Source organism: Panthera pardus, unplaced genomic scaffold (genome assembly GCF_024362965.1).
Source record: "Panthera pardus isolate Hobbes unplaced genomic scaffold, ASM2436296v1 HiC_scaffold_13, whole genome shotgun sequence".
NCBI lineage: Eukaryota > Metazoa > Chordata > Mammalia > Carnivora > Felidae > Panthera > Panthera pardus.
Genome location: NW_026526688.1, coordinates 3,528,179 through 3,551,377, shown reverse-complemented (window position 1 = coordinate 3,551,377; position 23,199 = coordinate 3,528,179). Strand labels below are relative to the sequence as shown.

The 23,199-nt window shown below is 42.6% G+C and overlaps 1 protein-coding gene across 5 annotated transcripts in view; it reads left to right on the top strand.

Annotated features, from left to right (window-relative positions):
- The window catches only part of CSMD1 (CUB and Sushi multiple domains 1), a 2,004,702-nt gene that overhangs the window by 1,513,304 nt on the left and 468,199 nt on the right, over positions 1-23,199 (top strand). For all 5 annotated transcript variants that reach the window (XM_053900776.1, XM_053900775.1, XM_053900774.1 and 2 more), the window contains one exon: positions 13,281-13,384. In XM_053900776.1, the coding sequence (XP_053756751.1) occupies positions 13,281-13,384 (104 nt within the window). The remainder of the gene's footprint in view (positions 1-13,280; positions 13,385-23,199) is intronic.

Below are 23,199 nucleotides of genomic sequence, written 5' to 3'. Positions count from 1 at the left end.
CTTTGTTCCAGTTCCTTCTTGGCAAACTTAATATCTTCTGCTTTTATCTATGGATCTATAATTTTCTCTGGCAATTCTTTCATCTTTTAGACCTTCAAAGCTCCAACTCATTTATTGCACGTACCTTCGGTTGATAGATTTCAGTGTTCTGCATTTCACCACATCTAATCATGCCCTGATTTGTTCCGTGATGGTAGTTATTATATTGTCGTTCTTAAATTCCCAGTTTCTCACTCTCTCTCTTTTTAATAAACTGCTATCCTCTTTCCTCCATCTGAGAATATATTTCAATAATTTTCTAAACAATGCTTCTGATTCTTCACTTGCTTCATTTCAGGGATTACTAAAATTCTTTTGAAGCTCTCGCTGGTTTGCTCTCATTTTACACCACAAGCCACTTTTAATGTTCCTCCATCATGGCTTTGAGTTGCCTCTTTCCCCTGGTGGTCTGGATAATCTTTGTTGTTGTACAATGAGTGTTCTATATCTGGGACACTTTTATTGGCATCTTGATGATTTTTACTTGAGGGATTTCATTTTTTTTTTTTAATTTATTTTTGAGACAGAGAGAGACAGAGCACGAATGGGGGAGGGGCAGAGAGAGAGGGAGACACAGAATCGGAAGCAGGCTCCAGGCTCTGAGCCAGCATCAGCACAGAGCCCGACGCGGGGCTCGAACTCACGGACCGTGAGATTGTGACCTGAGCTGAAGTCGGACGCTTAACCGACTGAGCCACCCAGGTGCCCCAAGAGGGATTTCATTTTTAATGTTCATATCTGTCATGTTCCCCCCCCCCCCCCCCCCCGGCCAGCTTGCTTCTTTCTTAAAGTTTTATGGATTTCTCTTTCCTCCTGGAGAATCCACAGGACTCACACCTTCGTGTTTTGTGTTTTGCCAAGACAACGTTTCTTGAGAGAAGCACGTTGCTATGAAATAAAGAAGGAAGTGTATAGTTGGAAATTGTTCTCTAGAAATCAGAGGATAAAGGACTCACTTCTGGATAAAATCAGGAGTTAGGAATTCCTACACCAGAAGGAAGACAGACATTTTGGTTGTAAAGGCTCATGAGGTTTGGAATAACAGAATCCGTCAGATTGGTGGCAGAATGGGGCCTGGTAGGCATGGGGAGGTCACAACCGCCGCTAACCGAATCCCTGCTGGACACGTGCTAGATGTACCCCCTTGGCCTGCACCGTGCTGTTTACCCTGGAAACCCTGTGTGGAAATGAGCACCACTCTGGTTTTGCAGATGAGGACGTGGGGGAGGTTGGGCGGCTTCCCCGTGGCCCTCAGTGAGGAAGCTGGTGGTGGGGAGGGGAGGGGTTCAGGGAGCAGGAGCGCTGGGTTCTCTCCGTGCCCCTCCCCCACGGGGCACACTCCTAGTCCTTGGGAGCCTTGAAGCCGGAGACGAAGGATGTGTGCAGGTGCCGCAGAGAGAATGCATCTTCTATTTAGTGCTGAGAGGGGGGACCGGGCAGAGCCCCCAGGGTGGAGATCAGGGACGCTCCCCACTCTGGAGAACCCTCTGGGGGATTTCAGGGTTGGGTTCCCAGCTCCTCACGTCTTGTGTCCCGATGGTAACACCAAACCGCTGCCGACGGAGAAAGTACACATACTTACACATGTTGGGGGGTTGATCTTCTCCTGAGTCACTGGATAAATGGACTCGTGATGGCACAGGATAATAATAACACACTTACTCTTGAAATAATATTACATGACCTCTTCTTATTACCAGCACGCTGAATTGTAGCCTTTAGAGGATTTTAGTTGTTTGTGTGCGAGGCAGGATATAAAGCAAGTGTGCCCTGGAAATAATGTCTTTCTCCTGGGTTGTGCCTTTCAGCTACTTTTCTTTCTCGGTTGGAACCAAACAAAGCTTGTATACGTTATTTGCAGATATCAAAGCCTACTTGTACTTTTTGGTGGGAAGTTTAGATGTATATTTATCTAGGGTCTACGGTACATACATTTAGGGAAGGTGTCGCTCTGTCATTAATTATATTTTTTCAGTTGTTTTATGGTTGGTCCTAAGAACTTCAGGCTAAAATGCTTAAAATTTATAAAAAAGTATTTGATAATTTTTGTTTTGTAAGAAAGTGTGAACTTTCCTTTAGGATATGTAATAAATTGCTTTTGACAGTCACGTTAATAATTTCCAGGTATAGATGTGTTACCATGTACTCTAGGAGGAAATTCAGTTTGAAAAATCTTTCTTCCGATAAATACAGCTGGTGGATCAGATATAGTATACCTTCTTTTTGCTGGAGTTCCTACCTTTGTGTCCTAAATTCTCATTCCCTCTCCTCTTGACTTCAAATCTACAGTGATTAAGGCATTTATAAATTACCCTCTTCCAAAATGTAAGAGTTTTTTGCCTATTCATCTTGTGCTGTGAGTTTTGCATCTAGGAAAATTGTAAAAATGTTTTCTTGTTGTATATCTCTTCCTATCATCATGATTTCTGGCATAAACAAGGTATTCAGAAAAAAACCAAATATAGTTTAAACGTCAAAACAACTTAGGACCAATAAAAAGTGAAGGGCTTTTTTTTTTTTTTTTAATCAGGAAACCCGGCGTATGGGGGGGGGGCAGTGTGTGTGGTATGTGTGTGTCTGGTGTGTGGTGTGTTTGGTGTGCATGTGTGTGTGCAAGGGGAGGAAATTATTGATACATTTGGATTCCGTAGGCTTCACTGAATCAAGTGGGACGTGCTCCTTATTGGAATGGCCCCCTCGACCGCCTTTGTTTCTTCCTACTGCGACTGTCTGCAGCACCTTCCTTTGTATTGTTCAGAACATTTCATTTTTTTAATGAGCACTTACAGAGTCAGTGTTACATCAGTCTTACTGCTCTCTCATTGCATTCTTTTCTTTTCTCTATTTTGAAAATTTCTAAAGAGCGTATTAACAAGATTTAAAAACTTCTTTTGACAGTGTAACATTTCTAAGTACCAAGACTTCTGCAATTTATACTCAATCACAATTAAAAAGCTAAATTCATTTTTCTGTTTTACACATTTTTCTAAAATAATGTGCCCAATTTACCACATTATTTCTCCTATTTAAAGTGAATCAAGCTGTTTTTCTTAACCTTTCTTTGAAAAAGTAACAACTTTGCTCCTTAAAAACAACAATACTGAGAAGCAATTCTACTAATTTGGTCTACACTTAGTTCAACCACGATTACTTCTGTGTTTTTGGCTCCTTGCTCTTACGTGAAGGCAACGGCCAGCGAGATTTTGGTAAAACACTTGAGTTGAATGTCTACTAAAAAATGATTATGAAATGAACAAATCAGTTGTGCACAAACTGCGGAGCGGGAGGTGTAAGTGGCCGTGGAATTTGCGGTGAGCTCTTAGGCAGCGGGCGAGCGGCCACCCCTCTGAGGTGCTCCTGAGCGTGTTCTGGGAGCCCCCGTTGGGGTTTCTTCGGCAGACAGGTGTCAGCACCTCCAGAAGATGTTCCCTGACCGCCCCGGTCAGAGCTTCCCCACCGTCCACGGCCCGACGATAGCCTGTCTCTGCCCCATCCTACACGGGTGTGCTGCGTCCTCCAGTACATTCCAAGTCATTGCACAGAGAATTTGTCACGGCGTTGTTGTGTTTTTTAATTGAAGTGGAGTCTGCACCCAGCGTTACACTAGTCTCAGGTGCACAGCGTAGTGACTCTGCTAGTCTACGTGCTGTGCTCGCAAGTGCTCTGCCGACCGCCCGTACGTCACTCTTACGGCACCACTGACCGCATTCTTGTGTGTCCCTTCCATCCCGTGACCCATCCATCCCATAACCGAAGCCTGCGCCTTCCCCTCCCCTTCACCCGTTTTCCCCGTCACCCCACCTCCTGTCCTCTGGGGACCATCAGTTCGTTCTACGTGTTTATGAGTCCGTTACTGCTTTTGTTGGTTTGTTGGTTTTGTGATTTGCTTTTTGTTGGCTTGTTTCTTAAATTCCACATGTAAGTACAATCATACGGTATCCGGCTTTCTCTGACTTATCTCGCTTGGCTTAATACAGTCTAGCTTCATCCACCTTGTTGCAAATGGCAAGATCTCATCCTTTTTTGGCCACATGATCTTCTGTTGTATATATATGCCACTTCTTGGTCCATCCACCTCTCAGTGGACACTTGGGTTACTTCTGTTAGTTTGCCTGTTGTTAACAAAGCTGCCGTAAACATAAAGGTGCGTTAAATCTTTTCAAATTACTGGGGTTTTTGAGGGTTAAATACCCACTGGTGGAACTACTGAATCATATGGTAGTTCTACTTTTAGTTTTTCACTGAACCTCCGTACTGTTTTCCACAGTGGCTGCACCGATTTTCATTTACACCAACAGTGGGCGGAGGTTCCCTTTTCACTACATCTTTCCCAACACTTGTCATCTCTGGTCTTTCGATTCTATCCATTCTGGGAGGTGTGAGGTGATGTCTCATTGTGGTTTTGATTTGCATTTCCCTTCTGATTAGTAATGTTGAGCATCTTTTCATGTGTCTTTTGGCCCCTCTGGATGTCTTCTTTGGAAAAATGTCTGTTCAGGGCCTCTGCCCATTTTTAATTAGATTATTTGTGTTTTTTCGTGTTGAGTTTGTGGCAATGTTTAATTACCAGAGACTTGAACTGGTCATATAGGAAATAATTGCTACATCTGTAGTGTATTAAATCATTTCAGATCAGGGTTGGAAAACAAAACAAAACAAAACAAAACAGAATGACAGTTGGCCAAAAATTTCAAAGAAGTACTTTAAAAATGAGTATTTTGTAAGGAAGGTTAAAAGCTACTTCTGAAAATGGAGTTATATTTTGTGGCCTCTACTCTTATCTTCCTCTATTTATATATGAATGTGGAAATAAAATCTAAAAATCACGAATTTAAGACTCAGGAGTTCCCAGTTGGAGTTCTCAATCTTTCCCTAATAATTGCAAAATAAGTCCTTTGTCTTCCCTTGCTTTCATTTTCCACTTCTGAAAACAGTTTTGCAGCATATTGATATTTTAAGCCTCCTTAGATTTTACATTCAAGGTTTGCTTATATTCTACTGCTGACCTCACCCTAACCGTCTGTTGAAAACATATGAGCAGATGTCATTGGGCTCCATCATTTTCCTGCCAGCAGATCACCCAGCCTGCATTCATGCTCTGCATGTGGTGTTCCTTTGCATTTAGGGATTCATTTGTACCTCATGAACATCAAAGACATACTCATCTTTGCCCCTCCCACCGTGTCCCCACCGTGTCCCCACCGTGTCCCCAGCACCTCTCAGCCCCAGGCAGCGTTATTCCTAATCGAGACCATTTAACCATGGCTGAACTCAACCTGCAGAACCCCTTAATTTGGTGTGTTCGATGAATGAAATTAAGGAATTTTTGAACAACTAAGAAAAGTTTGATTTATTATATGTAATGCCCTCACATATTTCTGATAATAATTTGTCTTTCGACATTAGTAATGTCAGCAGGCTAAGGACAGTGAAAATAGCTATTTCATGTACATTTCTTATCCTGGAACTTTGATGGAAAAAATGGTAGGTACGTAATTTGGACTTACGTATTTTAAATATTTTGTGAGATTTTATTTTTTAAATGTGTATTTATTTTGAGAGAGAGAGAGAAAATGCAAGCAGGAAGGGGCAGAGGCGGGGGCGGGGTGGGGACAGAGGATCCAAATCAGGTTCTGCACTGACAGCACAGACGCCTGTGTGGGGCTCGAACGCACGGACTGCGAGACCATGACCTGAGCTGAAGTCTGACACTTAACCAACTGAGCCACCCAAGTCCCTTGTGAGATTTTAATTAGTTTGCTAAATAAGTCACTGTATTTTAAAGACTTTTTCTGTGGGCTAGGCACTGTAAAAGTAGAATGTGAATAATCTGGTTTATAATCTTTGATTCCACATTATTGCTAAAATACTCAAATAGGACATGTATGACAACGTCTGATGTCTGACTGGTGACCGGAATATAGGGAACACAGATATGTTTTTAGGAAACACACCATGTTCTATTTGTCCAAAGCATGTTCCTTGAGACTTTCTCCCATTAACATTTCAAGGAATATTGGGGATGCAGATCAGCTCCTTTCCCCATAAAGCTTTTGCTCAGGAACTCTTCGTGTGATACCGTGTGACATATCTGAACATCCGTCTTCCATTTCTGGAGGCTGTCAGAGTCACTGGCTGGATTTACCACTGGACCAAAACAAAGTTGGTAACAGTTCGCAGCGTATTTGATACAGCATCTCATGGGGCTCCTAGTTACCAGTGGAAAACACAACCGAAGGAAGGAGGGTGTATACGGTTTAGTGCTGAAAGCTACAGGTGTTTATTGCATGTTTGTACGTCTTGTGAGAATTTGCTTCTGCATTATTGCACACCGACTTTCGATAGCCATTATTTATGGATATAGGCATATTTTTAACCTAAATATATGTGTTAAAGGTCTACTCACCTAGCAGATAATATGTATATTCCCATGATATTACTAGTAGATGTAATTTATTAAAATTCTGTTATTAAAATTTGAAAGAACATAAAATGTAATAATAGGCTTATAAGAATATGATGATCTCTCAATTCATCATAAATTAAGTATCGGGATGGCTGGGTGGCTCAGTCGGTTAAGCGACCGACTTCAGCTCAGGTCATGATCTCGCGGTTCGTGAGTTCCAGCCCCGCGATGGGCTCTGTGCTGACGGCTCGGAGCCTGGAGCCTGCTTCGCATTCTGTGTCTCCCTCTCTCCGTGCCCCTCCCCGGCTGGCGCTGTCTCTCCCTCAAAAATAAGTAAAGATTGAAAAACTTTTCATACAATAAAAAAGATTATTATGTGCTAGGGGTCGAATATCAGTTGATCAGTGCCACAGTTCCTTTGGCTACATTTACCTTGGAACCCGTTGTACACGTGCATTTGTGCATACGTTTGGACCTGTCTGTGTGAACCTGCGAAGATGCTTTGCAGACGCTGACTTGCGGAGGGCCCTTGAGGCCCCAGTCAGACCACTAACTGCATGAAAAGGCAGCTGTGTGGCAGAAGCTGGCGTGGGTGGTTCTTCCTGGTGGCCCTCCGGCCTAAGGATTTCCGTACGGGAAGTCTTCTGGCAGATAGGATGTGGAGCAGGAGGCGTCGCTGCAGGCAGGGGACCTGGACTTGCAGGGAGGGCAGGGGAAGGCCTGCCGTGGGGTAACCGGTTGCCCTTCTTTCCTCTGCCCGAGCGGCTGCAGCCTGGAAGACGGAAGCCCCCGACGCGCCCCTCCGTCCCGAGGGACGCGTCGACCTCGGCTCCTGCCTCCAGGAGCAGGTCCGCTTTCACCCGCTGGCGATGTCACCGTGGCTCTTGAAGGAGCCAAGCTTGGGAAAAGGCTGCGAGCGCCACGGAGCGTGGCACACGTAGCTGACTCGTCGGGGGGCGTGCAGTGTGTCGGAGCACGGCAGGACGTCTCGGCTCGAATCCCTGCCGCCGTGGTGTGCTCTTGCTGCTCGTTTGGACTGCCCAGCGAGTGCCCACTGATCTGGCTGCAGCGCCCTGCTGCAGGGACGTGAACCAGTCGGGAATCTACTTGAAACGAGTGCGCTGCTGACTTACGGTCATCTGAGGGTTGGAGTTTGGTGCGGCCTGTTTACGGATAATGAGCTGTCCCACGGTCAGAGATGCTGCTCAGAGCATCGTAGTGTTGGCCATAGGTCGTGCTACTGACAGAAGAAGGAAAAAGTTCCATCCTTTCGGTTTATTTTTTTTTCAATTTTTAATTTTAATTTTTGAAAGAGCACAAGCGGGGGCAGGGGGCCCAGAGGGACAGAATCCTTAGCAGGCTCCAGGCTCCGAGCTGTCAGCACAGAGCCCGACGTGGGGCTCGAACTCACGAACCGTGAGGTTGTGACCTGAGCCGAAGTCGGACGCTCGACCAACTGAGCCCCCTGGCGCCCCTGTTAGTCGTTTTGTTTTGTTTTGTTTGTAATTTAAGTCCCTCTGTGCCTCTTTGATAAGAAAGCTGAAGACGAGTTAGTTAGAGGAACAGTGCGTGAAGCCTCCCAGCAGGATTGAGGCAAGTGGCATGTATGGGGAAATGGCATCTAGGTTCTATGCGTTTGGAGATTTTTCTTTTTTAAGTAGCATTAATTTTGACTCAATGACATAGAACGAATTATCCAGGCCCTGATAACAAAATAACATCCTCATTAAATAAAATATGTAAGTTACTGTTTACAAGAAACAAGGATTCTGTTCATTCTTCAAGAGCAAACAAATTTGTGTGTATGTGTGAAGGCTTCGTAGAGCAGTTTTAGGTTCAAAGCAAAATTAAGAGGAAGGTACGGGTTTCTCACACACCCCCTAGCCCGCACGTGCACAGCCCTCTCATGACCAGCACCCCCGCCAGGTGCTGTGTTAGCTACGACTGATGAAGCCACGTGGCTGTGTCATCGCTGCCCAGAGTCGGTCGTCTGCGTTAGGGTGGCTCCTGGTGGTGGGCATTCCGTGAGTTTGGAAAAATGAACGTGTCCCACCATTAGAGTCTCGTACAGAGTACGTTCAGTGTTCTAAAAATCCTCTGTGCTCCATCTAGAGATGTGTGTTTGTTCACAGCTCCCAATTTGTCATATTTTATATAGAACAACACACAGTCCCATATGCTCGGTTTGTATCCATTTGGCAAATTTTCCCTTTCAACTCTTAACAGCAAAGTAAAGGAAAACGGAGATAATGCAGATTTACTTAAAATTCACCATAAATCACTGTTTCTGCTTTAATTTACTCAACACCCCTTCACATGAGAGCACATAATTTATTTCCACAACCCAGGGAAACTGTGAGTCCATAGACCTAGGCGTGAATGGTGGCATAGCCGTGTTCCCCTACACGGACTTGCATGTAGGAAGCATTGCTCAGTGGTAAGTGGGATCACACCCTTCCGTGAGGCACTGCCTGTACCTGTGGCTTCGGGTGGGGAGAGGAGCACCGAGTCAGGAAAGGGAAATGGGGTGTCTCCCCAGCCCTCCCTCCCCCCACCATTTCTAATGCTAATTTAAATCACAACAGCACCTGATGCCCAATTTAAATGGTTCTACTTCCTCTGGAAATGTGGTTTCCTACTGATAAAACTTAGTATTAGGGACAATTGATTTAGTATCTTGCTCTTTTAAGAAGCCCCTTTGTTGATAAGCACATCGCTAGCCTGAGCGGTGGTACCAGTGTGTTTAAAATGTACTTATACAAATGAAAAGATTTGCACAAAGCCCTGTTCGTGAGAGAGGGCCAGGACATTAATTTGCCTTGAATATATGAATAAATGCAGAATAAATGAGCAAATGGGAGCACAGAGGAGGAGAGAGAGAGAAGCGTCATGTAGGTAATAATACTTAAATATGTTTGTAATTGTTCCCAGAAGATAAACATAAGGTCACTTACGTTTAAGGTCACTCCAGGTTATATTTTGTAGATACTGATTTATGTTTCTTTTGCAAAGTTTAAGAAACAAGTCTTCTCTATATTTTTAGAAGCACCTGATTTAGAAATGTTTAAACAGAGGGTAGTGTGTTGTTCTCATAGAGCCTATAGGGTTTTGATATACTTGATAATGCAGAGAAAAACTCATAAGGAGCCGTTACTCAGACCAACTGTTACAACGAGATCCTGAGAATTTGTCAAAAAAAAAAAAAATACATAATGTTACAAAACGCCAAGAATGTATTTTAAAGATGATACCAAAGTCCTGACTGAATAGCATCTCCTTCTCACAAACCTGAGATTCTCTTTGGAGAATTGAAAAGTAAATGATTTCATCTGTTTTCATTAAGAAATCTTTACTTGTAAATGTTAACTTCTATAATTATTCTGTATTTATCAAAATATCCTCTGCGGATTTTAAATTTTTTGAAGTCTAGAACCTTGTCTTTCTTTTTTTATTTACGTTTTCTTATTCCTTCCTATTTTATCTATTAGGGAGTTTTGTCTGTAACAGGTAAAAGTTTGGTAATGACTTTGTGTTTATCAAAATACTCCCTAGCAGACTTTTCAGTTTTCTTTGAAGGCTAGAACCTTGTCCATTTTCTCTTTGTTTTCATCCCGAGCACTGTGGCCTGGGCACAGTACACATTCACTAAATCCCAGAAGACTGAGTCACTTGTTGGCCTCAGCAGGTGGAGGAAGTGTAGTGGCCACCCTCGTGGCTTTGACTGTGGGGGGTGTGGGGCCTCATGGCTTTGACCCTGGGGGGTGTGGGGCCTCATGGCATTGACCATGGGGAGTGTGAGGCAGGCAGTAAGAGCAAGCCCACAAGGATTCCAAAGGGTGAAGCGTTGTGAAGGGAAAAAACAATGTTGACAAAGAGATGGACTTTGTTGGACAGAGCGAGCAGGGGAGGTGCCTCCAAGAAACAGCCACTGTGCAAGGACTTGGAAGCATGTGTCTAGAGAACTAAGGAAACCACTTTGGCTAAATGTCACTGGGTCATTCACAGTCCCAAACACCACGTCTCAGTCAGCATCGTTCGCATTCACAACAGCCTGGATAGGAAAGCAGCCAAAGCGTCCATCTAAGCATGAGTGGATAAAGACAATGTGTGTTCACATACACAGGAATATTATTCAGCTTTAGAAAAACGAGGTACTTCTGTTTGTAACAGTATCGATGAACCTGGAAGGCATACTGCTGAGTGAAATAAGACAAATATATAAAGACAAAATCAATGTCTCATTATCTGCGGAATCTAAAAAAGGCCAATGCATAGTAGCAACAAATGGAAAGCGATGAGCAGGGGCCGGGAAGTGACGGCCATGGAGGGATACTGGTCAGAGTTGTAGTTATGTCTGGTGAGTACGTGGAGAGATCTACAGAATGGTGGTTCTAGTTAATTACGTTGCACGGAAGTTTATAAAAAGTATACATTCCCCGTGTTATCACTACACGCAAAAAGTGGTAACTATATGAAGAGATGTGTGCATTAGCTTGACCGTGGTAATCATTTCACAGTGTATATGTATATAAACTGTCGTGTTGTGCACCTTACATACTTATGATTTTACCAAAAATGTGTGTGTTCCCTCAGTGTTACTTTTTATTTGCATCTCTGCCCATCCTTGATTGGAAATGATGGCAAGTTTCGTTACAAATGTATATTTCCGTGTTACTACCAGGTAGACTGTTTATAGAATATCATATTGTCTGACACACGATAGGTTCTTTGCCCAAAATTGGGTCTACTTCTTCTCTTTCTATGGAGCATTAATCGCATGGAGTAGAGATTACACTTTGACAGCAGGCTCTGGCTGCTTGTTGATGGCCTTTGCCTTGCCTTGGAAGAATCCGGAAACGACCATTTTTACACCCCTAATGAAAACAGTTATGTAGTGAGACCCCCTGTCTGTGGCTCATTACGAATCGTCCAACCATGACCCTCAGGCTGTAATGGATTATCACTGCTTCTCTGCAGGGTGTTACAGGAGGCAGGTCTGAGTAAATGTGTCAGGAAGGTGCTGGGAAGGAAACCGCTGGTCTCGATGATGATTCTTCAGTTTCTTTATTCTCTTCTTGTTGGACCTTGGTCACTTACAGACAGACACATAAGAAAGAAAAAATGATACAAAACCCACCTCAGGCCCTCAGCTTCACATGCAGTGTTAACACTGGTTTGCAAGAGCTATCCGTCTCGACACCTGTTTCACAGCAGATTGCCAAAATAATGTATTCAGACAAACACTGCAATTTGAAAGGGTAGACTTTTAATAAGTTGTAATGACTGTGTCACTAATTTTAGTAGGAATTTTGAATAGCCAAGTTAATGCCTTCCCTCTCAGCATTGCTCAGAAGCACACCCGTGTAGAGCCCGCTCAGGGCCCTGCACGTTAAATTAGATGTTAGTCGGAAGTCAGCCTTCTTCCTGGCACCACGTTCCCTCCTTTCGGGTCTAAGAAATAGCCATTTGATACTTTTTTGCAAGATTCCAGAGTTGTTTTTTTTTTTAACGTTTATTTATTTTTGAGACAGAGAGAGACAGAGCATGAACAGGGGAGGGGCAGAGAGAGAGGGAGACACAGAATCCAAAACAGGCTCCAAGCTGTCAGCACAGAGCCCGACGTGGGGCTCGAACCCACGAACTGTGAGATCATGACCTGAGCTGAAGTCGGACGCTTAACCGACCCAGCCACCCAGGCGCCCCAAGATTCCAGAGTTTTAGCTCTACTCCGAAATAGATCCCATTAAAATGTCTTTCTGGTATTATGGTTCCTGTTCTCTCTGTCCTGTCTTCCTCCCTTGATTCCTGCCTCTCTGGACGCATCTGTCTCCTCTAGTTGTCTATCATCGATTTCTCTACCTATAATTTATACTTATCTATTTACTTTTTTCTATCCTCTCCATCATCTGTCATCTCTCTCATTCATCTCTCTACTGATTGATCTTTGTATCTTTTACCAACCCATTATCTGTATCTGTCTGTCTTACCTGTCTGTCTCTCTATCCATCTATCAGGATCTACCATCCACCTAACTCCCCATTCCTTATTCTCTTTGTCACTCAGGATTCTAGCCTAATCTCATGACATCGCTGACTCTCTTTCTCCTCGATCACGTTGTTGGTCACCAAAGAAAGCATTTTTTCGTTCTGGAGAAAAGGACCCTGTGCTGTATTAAAAAGAAGTTCATAGAATCCTAATATATGGGTGTATCTGACACAAATTGGTCTTGTCTAGTTGGCATGGGGTCAATCACCATGACAGTGTTCTTTATGACAATAAAGCTTCGAGGCTTTGCAGAATTAAATGTAGGAGAAAACTTTCTAGCCTCAGATCTTTTCCTTATGTTAATTTGGATAATTACATGAAATCTGCATACATTACTCTAAAATATTTATTTCAGAGTGTTTTGGGTGTCCTCAAAATATATTAAAAGAAATATGAAAAGAATTCACGTATGAGATATATTAAAAGAATTGATGAACAATTCTTTTGCTTATATGGAGTTATCTTTTGGTCCTTCTAAGCACTATAAATGTTAAATATTTGATAGACGTTTATTTAACTTAAAACACAATATGGGTTATTTTCACTTTTAGAACTGGTAATCAATGTCTCTGAAGGGATAGCAGTTTTGAGTTCTATAAAATTCTGTACCTGAGAGTTCTCAAATGTATACAGTTATCCATAGAACTACTTTTTAAGACACCTGAATTTGTTTGAAATACAGTGGAATTAAGGAACAAAAATGTGTACTACAGCTGAATATTTGCAGCATTTAAAGTCATGGAAAATGTCTGTGATACCAAATGATGGTCTTTGCCTTTGCTTTATTTAGGTCATCAAGCTCGCGTTTGAGGAGTTTGAACTGGAGCGAGGCTATGACACCCTCACCGTGGGCGATGCTGGCAAAGTGGGTGACACCAGGACCGTCTTATACGTGTAAGTACGGGACGTGGGGTCTCCTCTCCTCTAGCGCACGTGGCCGTCTGTGCCCTCGTGGGTGGAGCTTGCTGAGCTCAGGGTGTCCAAGTCTGATTTCACATGAGGACTGACTCGGAGTGTGTTTCCTCTGTTTCCATGTTTGCTCGTTCTTTATCAGTGTTTTCGGAAGTACAGGTATTTCCTAGCACCATGCCATAGGTCTTACAGAGCCCTCACAGCCTGTAAGGCCACGTGCTAAAAGCAGACAGGTTGTCGGGAAGTGGCCCTGGGGTAGCGGGCTGTGCCTCTGTGCATCCAGAGTCCCGAGGGGGGTACGGCCACAGCCCTGCTGACAGGACCAGCGCGTGGATCGCTGCTCTGCCGCTTGCCAGGGGAGGCGTAGTCGGCTCTGCAGTGTTCCCTGGATGCCTCCCCCGCCTGCTGAGTTTGGCCTTGAGGACGGTTTTGTCACTCCTGTGGGACCTCTGCTCTCCAGACTGAAAACGCGATCTGGGAGAATCTCTGGTCATCAGGGCTTTCAGCACAGAGGGAAGCACCTTGCACGGATGGCTTCATGTAGCGACTCCCGCTCCCGAGCCAAACCTTCCTCCCTTATGGAGGCCATTCTGCAGAGTCTCACCTTTTCCTTTTCTCAGCTTACTTGTGCATCGCTCAGGTTTGCTTTTTATTTGTGGGGAAGCTTGCCCCCCATCCCTTCAGCTTGTTATTCTGCCGGAAAAAAGCAAAGCAAAACAAAACAAACAAACAAACAAACAAACAACAAAACTTCCCTGGCCATTACACTCCCTCACTCTAATATTTAGCAGTTGCTTATGAGGTGGTTCATTTTGTTAAAAAACGTGCTGTGGGTGAACCTGCTGTCCATGTGTTAACAAATGGATGGGCCGTTGGGGCGCCTGGGTGCCCAATCCGTTAAGCCTCCAACTCTTGATTTCTGCACGGGTCACTATCTCATAGTTGGTGAGACTGAGCCCTGGTTTGGGCTTTGCATTGAGCATGGAGCCTGCTCGGGATTCGCTTGCTCTCCCTCTACCCCTCCCCTGCTTGTATTCCCTTTCTCTCTCTCTCTCTGTCTCCCAAAATAAATAAACTTAAAACAATAAATAAAGAAAAGAAAAGGAAAGAAAAAAAATAAAAACAAAAGGGACCATATTCTGACTACGTTGGGAACATGCTTTTGTCATTTATTGTATTTTGGGCATCTTTCCCTACGAGCACATGTCACTACCTCATCTTCTTAGGTGTCAATTCCTACCACTGCTAATAATTAAAATCATGTTACTGGCCCATGATTTATGATGATAATTATAATAATAGCATTAGTAGTATCATAGCTAATAATTATTAACTATCTCACGTATCATGTACTGTACTAAACACCTAATACATACTATCTTATTTGGTCCTTACCTTTACCCCGCAAGTTAGGGGTTAATAGTCTCCTCGTGTGATAAATGATAAGACTTAGACTTAGGTAGATTGTAGCGGGATTCGCTCACAGAGTCATGACACCGTTTGGAGGCGTTTCTTTCCAGGAAGCAGCTTTATTTGTGTCGGCATTGGCTCAGTTGGGTAAACGCCACATGGCGTCGTCTTTTACACATTCTTGACTTCTTTGTCTCCCATATATGTGTAATGTACAGACATACGGTCTGACTGGGTGCTCTCATGTTACAGGGCTGTGAGGCATGTCACGAACCAGGTTGCCTTCCCTTATCTTGAGGTCTTTTCTCCCCACCTTCTCAGGGAGGGGACTCTACCACAAGATTAGAGGGTTTACCCCAACTCACAAGCCTGGTGTGCATATACTACATTGGATATGCATCCACGAGTATATGCTGCATATATGTGGGTATTTAAAGCAGTTATTTTTCTCCAGTGTCTACTGCTTCCTACGCATGGACGTGGCTCGCTTCCTGAGGCATCCTCATGGATCGCCTTTTGCTTTCCCTGCCGCCTCACCCTTGGCATTTACGAGCAGGGGTGCAGTAAACGAGTCTACTTGCTTTGTGCGCCTTCAGGAAAAGCTGCAGGAGGTGAATTGCAGGGGGAATGGGTAACTTCGTTTACACTGTCATCTTTTCCAACAGCCCCCCTAAAAGTTTCTCTCAGTCTAGTCTCCCACCACAGTATATGTATGCCCCTCTTCCCCCACCCTCACCAAATATTCTTTTTTGCCAAATTACTAGACAAAAATGCATTTATTTATTAGAGTCCAGACTCCTGCATGTTGTGGCCCAGACAGACGACAGTATGGTTTTCAGGCGCCCACACCGATCGCCCAGCCTGGCATTGGCCTGCAGGGGGTTGCAAGCACCCACAGCGTGGATGGGAAAGGGGCCACAGAGCCAGCGACGGAGTTTCTGGTTCTGGCTTTGCTATTAACTATCTCTGTGACCCTGAGGGAAGTCACTTTACCTCTCTGCACCTCTGTCTTCATGCCTGTAAAGTGTGTATAATAAAGTCCCCCTGCCTGTGGCAAGGAGCAGAATGAAATAATGCGTGCGAAAGTGCTGCAGAGCTAAGAAATGTAACCCACAAGTGAAGTAACTTTATTATTACCATAACAGCTAATTTACGGAAGGGTGTCACTAAAGCAAATGAAAGAAAATTCTAAATAAATGCAAAATATGAAATATAAACGAAGCAAAGCAATGCCCTATAAAATCCCTTAGGTCACTATTAAAGATCTAAAGTCATACACCTATTTTTTCTAATGCTATTTGTTGTTAAGAGAGCAACAGCAAACTATGTATTACATTGACATAAGTGTTATTAGAACTTCCTCTCGATAGCTCACATCTATAAGTGAAACACTAAATAGCCAACTGAATCAAACTGAGATGCCCTTTGGGAAACATAACGTAGCAGAGATCACTTGGGCATTTAATCAGCGGCAGTGGAGAAAAAGGAAGCCACTGATAGATTTCCTCAGTAGACAAAATTACAGAAAAAGAAAGAAAACAAGGAGAGAACCACAGCTGTGTCTTCAAATAAACAGGTACTTTTAGGGAATACATTGACAAATATTTTTGAGTGCTTATAGGCTAGACTTCATTCTCAGTGCGGAGCTGGAAATCTCACTGGAGAGAGGCAGATATGGGGGCGAGTACGTACCAGACCAGGGATGAAGTCGTTGGATCTCATGATGCAGATTTCAAATAAAATATGAGTTAAGAAACTTCTTTTTGGAAGACTGGTATTCACTACCTCAGGTTCAATATGTTATAGGTTTCCCCTCTGTGTGTGTGTGGGGGGGGTGGGGGTAGGGGTGGAATTCTAGTCTTGGATATTCAGGAAGAATTTGGAGAGTGAGATAGCCTAATCGGTTCATCCTAGATATGGTTATAAAATGTCCAATTTCTGTCAATGGCTTTTTAGTTTCTTAACATTCTTGGCACAACAAGAGGACAACTGAATTTAGGAGAGACCCTTTTAATGATCCAATCTTCCCAAAAGACAGATTACTCTGGTTGTTTTTACAGAGGGACAGACTTAAAATTAAATAACTTATTTGGCAAATCTCTGTTGAGATCTATCCAAGAATATATATTGATAACGGTCTTGAATTTAATTTGCAGAAGAATTGCATCTGGAGTTTCCTCTGGCCTTTTCGGTTATTAGCAATGGGTGGCCGGGCAATTGCTTTAATTTTGGGTTATAGGTTTTAAATGTCTGTGCCTCTTAGGGGATCAAGAACCAACCTCAGGGAAGTCTGCAGGCAAGTAGCATTGCCTGCATCCAATGAGATGTGTGGGTTAACTGCTAAGGGTACCAGTTGTTTCTTATGGCTGGTTGACCTGTTATTGCTGAAGCCGCTACTTGTTTCTAGAAGCTTCCTGAGCCCCTGGTGTGACCATGGCCATGTCCCCTTGCTGTTGTCGGCAGGTCCTGAGCCGAAGGGCATCATTCTCTTTTTATTAAAAGGCTGTGGAACAGCTCTAAGAAAGCAAACACTAAAAACTGATGATTCCATGTTCATGTATCTTTGATATCATCAGAGGACTCAATCAATATACACCTCAGTGCTTTGGAGAAAAGCTTGAGTAGTTTATGTTAGGAATAAGTACATGAAGACAGCTCCTTGAAGGCTTTCTAGATAAAAACCTGTGTTTCCATGATCAGAAATCAAGTACACTCCTTCGGTTCTTGGAAGCCTGGAATCACATGATCACAAACATTTCTCTTCATATTCTCACCCTTCTAATTGGCTTGCCTGTGCGCGGGGGTGCAGCTGATAGCACACATCAGACTTTATCTATGTTAGCTTTCCCATTGCTGCCTCTTTATCCGGGAGCTTTCTTACCAGCTTCTTTGCAAAACTATTTATCGCAACTCAGACATTGTGGTAGGATTCAGGGCGGGCTTCGAGGGGATGGTGAGCAACGGAGAAGTCAGAGGCTGCCAGCCTTCATTAGGACCCTGGAGAGGGGTCGCAGAGCAGGACCCTCTCTGGATGGGCTACAGAGTCTAGATTCTCTGTTCCAGCTACCCTTCCAGTGGGGAAATAACCGACTGCTGAACACCAGCATTCTAGGTTTGGTAGCTAGCTGTTTCTGAGGTGTCTGGGGAGGCAGGCTGACCTAGGACCTTGGGGGCCCATGGGAAGTTGTATTTGGAGGCTCCTTGCCTACAGAGGAGAAGCCGTAGGTCCCAAGGGATGGGTAGCTCACCTGTAGTGCCTGCTGGAGATGGAGTGGGGAGGGCTCCAGCCAACCCTGGGCCCCGCCAACCTGAGTCATTTTCCAGATATTCTGCTGATTATGCCACCAATATTGACTGACGGTGATTGCTTTCTCTAAGAAGCCGGGAAACACGTCTTTCTTCTCACACTGTTAACCTGAAGAGCTAGGGAGCTCTTTTCCATGACTCATCAGCCCAAAGCATTTCAAATTTGTGTGGCGTGTTTTTGACATGAAGTTAACTCAAAGGCAAAGTTATTCTCTTTGTGGAGGAGATAAGGACATTTAGAATGAGAAGGGACATCCACTTCCACAAGCCTGGATCCCTGTCTCGTGCCTTTCAACCTCAAAGGACTGTGTAAGTGTAAAATGGAATGGTTAATAAAAAATTGGTTTAGAAACATTAGAAGTACAGTGCCACAAGAAAATATTACGCTACTAGGTATTACATCTGCTTTAATACCACAAATCATGCGGGGTTCAGCAGTATTCTGAGTCATCTTTGGACATGGGAGGTACTAGGAAGGAGGAGGCCAGGGAGAGATGGAGCTGTCATTTACTGACTCTTGTCTGCACCTGCGTTGTCTCATGGCAGTCTTGTGACAAAGGTATTGTTTCCACGAAAACAAGCAGAGCTCTAATTCATGGTCATGTAGACAGCACACTGCTCAATGGGTATTTGAACTCAAAACGATTCCTGTTCACTTTTGAATCTATAACAGAACATCACAACGAGGATATTGACATTGATTGATACAATTTACTAATCTTAGACTTTCCTGGTTTTATTTCTCTCTGTGTGTGTGTGTGTGTGTGAGTTCAATTCTATACCATTTTAGCACCTGTTTCAATTCATGTACCCACCTCAAGTCAAGACACATACAAAGCTAACTCATGTTGCTTTTGCTCATCATATCTGTGTCCCTCTCCCTCACTCCTCCCTGACGCTGAGAGCCACTCTGAATTCCATCCGTACAGGTGTGTCATTTGTGAGAGTGTTACATATATGGAGTCACAGTGCCTAACCTTCTGTGCTTGTCTTTTTATACTCAGCAAGATTGCCTGGATATTGAGGAACTATTGAAGAATAGTTCTGTCCTTTCCATGACTGATGTACTCCATGATATGGATATGCCACTGTGTGTTTAACATCTACCAAATTGCGTATCATTTCTGTACAGGTTTTAGCGTGACCATGAGTTTTCATGTGTCTTGGATGGAACTCCAGAACTGCTGTTGCTGGGTTGTATGTTAGTTGAATGTTTTGTTTTATAAGAAACTGTTGGATGACGCTGAACACCTCTTCTTGCTTTTTTGTCATCGAGACATCGTTTTTGGTAAATTGTCCAGGTGTTTTTCCCCTATTTTCTCATTGGATTCTTTAACATTATTTTTAAGAGCTTTTTGTATATTCTAGATAATAGTTCTATTTTAAAAATTTTTTAACATTTTATTTATTTTTTTTGAGATACAGAGAGAGAGGGGCAGAAAGAGAGGGAGACACAGAATCTGAGGCAGGCTGTGGACTCTGAGCTGTCAGCACAAAGCCCGACATGGGGCTTGAACCCACAAACTGTAAGATCATAACCCTAGCCAAAGTTGGATGCTTAACCAACTGAGTTGCCCAGGTGCCTCTAGATAATAGTTCTTTACACAATATGTACTTTGCAAATATTTTCCCTCAATTTATTACTTTTTTTATCTTATTTATATGTATCATCACAGCAGAAGTTTTAATTTTGATTAGGTCTAATGTATAAACTTTTCTAATCATAGCTTCTGCTTTTAGGTGTCAATTTGAAGGACTCTGATTTTCTTGAGTATTTAGTCCTTTTAGCTATTTTCAGGTCTGAACCATTCTGTATCAATTGTGGAATAAACTTGTATATGTCTAAAAGTTCTTGGTGGGATTGTGATAGGAATTGCATGACATTGTTGAACAGTTGGGAGAGAATTGAGTCTTCCAATTCACAAATATAGTATTTCCTGCCATTTATCAAATTTTGTGTGTCTGTGTTAACTGATATGAGTATATATTTGTCCTTTTTTAGCTAGTTCATATTGTGAATTACATTAGTTGACTTTTGAATGTTGAACCAGCCTTACATGCCTGGAATCAATTCCACTTTGAGGAAGAGAACAATTCTTGTTACACATTGGATTAACTTTTATAGTATTTAACTGAGGATATGTTTGTCTAAGTTCCTGAGACATACAGGTCTGTAGTTTCTAACTTCCTTCTTTCTTTCATACTTCCCTTCCCTTCCCGTCCTTCCCTTCCCTTCCCTTCCCTCGTTTCTCCCTTCCCTCGTTTCCTCCATCCCTTCCTTCTCTCCCTCCTTCCTTCCCACCTCCCTCCCTCCCTCCCTTCTTCCTTCTCCCTTCCTTCCTCCTCCCTTCCTCCCTCTCCTTCCTTCCTTCCTTCCTTACTTCCTTCCTTCCTTCTCTCCCTCCTCCCTTCCCCCTTCCTTCTCTCCCTTCTTTCTTTCATCCTCCCTTCCCTCCCTTCCTCCCCTTCCTTCCTTCCTTCCTTCCTTCCTTCCTTCCTTCCACCCACCCTTCCTTCTCTCCCTCCTCCCTTCCCCCTTCCTTCTCTCCCTTCTTTCTTTCATCCTCCCTTCCCTGCCTCTCTCTCCTTCCTTCCTTCCTTCCTTCCTTCCTTCCTTCCTTCCTTCCTTCCTTCCCCCCTTCCTTCCTTCCGTCCTTCCTCCTTCCCTCCCCTCCCCTCCCTTCCCCTCCCATCCCCTTCCCTTCCCCTATCTATGTCTAGTTTTGGCATGAAATTAATACTGGTCTCATTTAATGACTTGAGAAGTATTCCTTCCTCTGTTATTTTCCAGAAGAGTTTATGAAAATTGATGTTAATTCTTCTATAAAACATAGAGAGAATTTTCCAGTGAATTTCTGGGTCTGCAGATTTCTTTTTGGGGAGCTTTTTAATTACAGCATCAATTTCTGTAATTGTTACAGGACTATTCAAATGTCTGTTTCATCTTGGTTGAATTTTGATAGTTAGTGGTTTTCAAGGAATTGGTTCATTTTTTTATAACCTGTCAAATTGCTGAGTCTAAAGTTGTTCATAATATTTCCTTATCATGCTTAATGTCATTAATGACTGCTGAATTTGTAGTAATAACTACTCTTTTATTTGTTTGTGATGCATGTCTTCTCCCTCTCCCTCTCCCTTTCCCAGTCTTCTTAGAAGCTTATCAATTATGTTAATTTTTTAAAGTAATAGTTTTTATTTCTTTTATTTCTATTTTTTCTATTGCAATTATATTTATTTCTGATATTTATCATACCCCTCTTCTGCTCCTTTGGATTTATTTTGCTTTACTTTTTGTAGTTTCTGGAGGTAGTCACTTAGGTAATTATTTCATTCCATTTCTCCTGTCTAGTTATTTTTAGTACTATAAATTGTCCTCTTGGCACTGCTTTAGCTATATCCCAGATATGTTTTTCTATATGTTTTGTTCTCATTTTTCTTCTGTTCTTTATTTGTTTGTTTCATTTGAGACTTCTTTTGATCATGGATATGTGTTGTTTAGTTTTCGTGTGTTTAGAAATTTTCCTGTTTCCTTTCTGTTAAGAATTTCTAGTTTGATTCTATTGTGGTCAAAGAACACTTTCAGTAGTATTATTTCAGTTTCTTTAAATGTGTTGAGGTCTATTATCTGGCCCAGAATGTGGTCTATATAGGTGAGTGTTTCAGAGGAGCTTATGGGGCATGCGTGTTTGCCGCTATTGGGTATAGTGTTCTCTATGCCAGTTAGACCCTGTTGGCTAATTGTATTGTTCAGATCTTCTATAACCTTGCTGATTTTCTATCTAGTTTCTGAATGAGGGCCGTTAAAATCCTCAACTGTACTTGTGGATTTGTCTGTTTCTTCTCTCAGCTCTATCAGTTTTGCTTTATGTATTTTGAAGTTCTAATGTTTGTTGTGTACACAGTTAGGATTTGTGTGTCTTCCTGGTGGATCATTTTATCATTGTATAACATCCCACTTTGTCTCTAGAATATTTTTTTGTTCTCAAGTCTACTTTAGCGAAATTTAATGTGGCCACTCCTGCTTCTTTATTGTCAGTATTTTCATGGTATAACTCTTCTCCTTCTCCTTTCAACATACCTTTGTCCTTAACTTTGAAATGTGTTTTTTTTTTTTTCTTTTTTTTTGTGAACAGCATGTATTTGGGTCATGATTTATCGACTCTGCCACACTGTGTCTTTTGATGAATTAGACAATTTACATTGAAGGTTATTACAGAAAGAGTTTGTATGTGCCACTTTATTATTTGTTTTCTATTTGTTTCTCCGGTTCTGCTGTTTCTTTTACTTTCTTTCTTGCTTTTCTTTTCTAACCTTCCTGTGGGTTACTTCCACATTTTTTAAGGACTCCATAGTTTTCAAAATGGTTACTGTGCATATTACAATATACATTTGTGACTTATAACAGGCTACAGGTATATAAGTTCCCTATTATTGCTGTATCAAATTATGACAAACTTGGTGACTTAAAACAGAAATTTATATTCTGATAATTCTGAAGGGCAGAAATCCAAAATCAGTTTCATTCAGCCAAAATCAAGGTGCCAGCAGGACTATACTCTCTCCAGAGGCTCTGAGGGAGGATCCAGTCCTAGATGCTTCCAGCTTTTGATGGCTGCTAGCGTTTCTTGGCCTATGGCGCCATCACTTACCTCTCTGCCTCCAAGTTCACACTTTCTTTCTCTTCTGTCTGAAATCTCCCTCTGCCTCCTTCTTCTGAGGACACCTTTGAAGGCTGTAGAGCTCACCTTGGTTGTCCACTACCATCTCCCCACCTGGAGATGCTTAACTTAAATACATTTGGAGAAATTATTGCCATATAAAATAACATGCACAGTTGTCATAGATTAGGACATGCACATTAACATGCCATCCGCCTATTACGATGGTATCAACATTTAAAACTTTTCCATGTAACCTCACTTCCTTTACCTTCCCAACTTTTAAATGTCATTGAGTATCAGAGGTGTTAAAATACTTGTTTCAATCATTAAATGTGATTTCTAGAACTTATTATGAAAGAATAGTATACTTCATATTCTCATATAGTCTTCCCTTTCTTCTTGATGTTTCAAGTTTCTCCT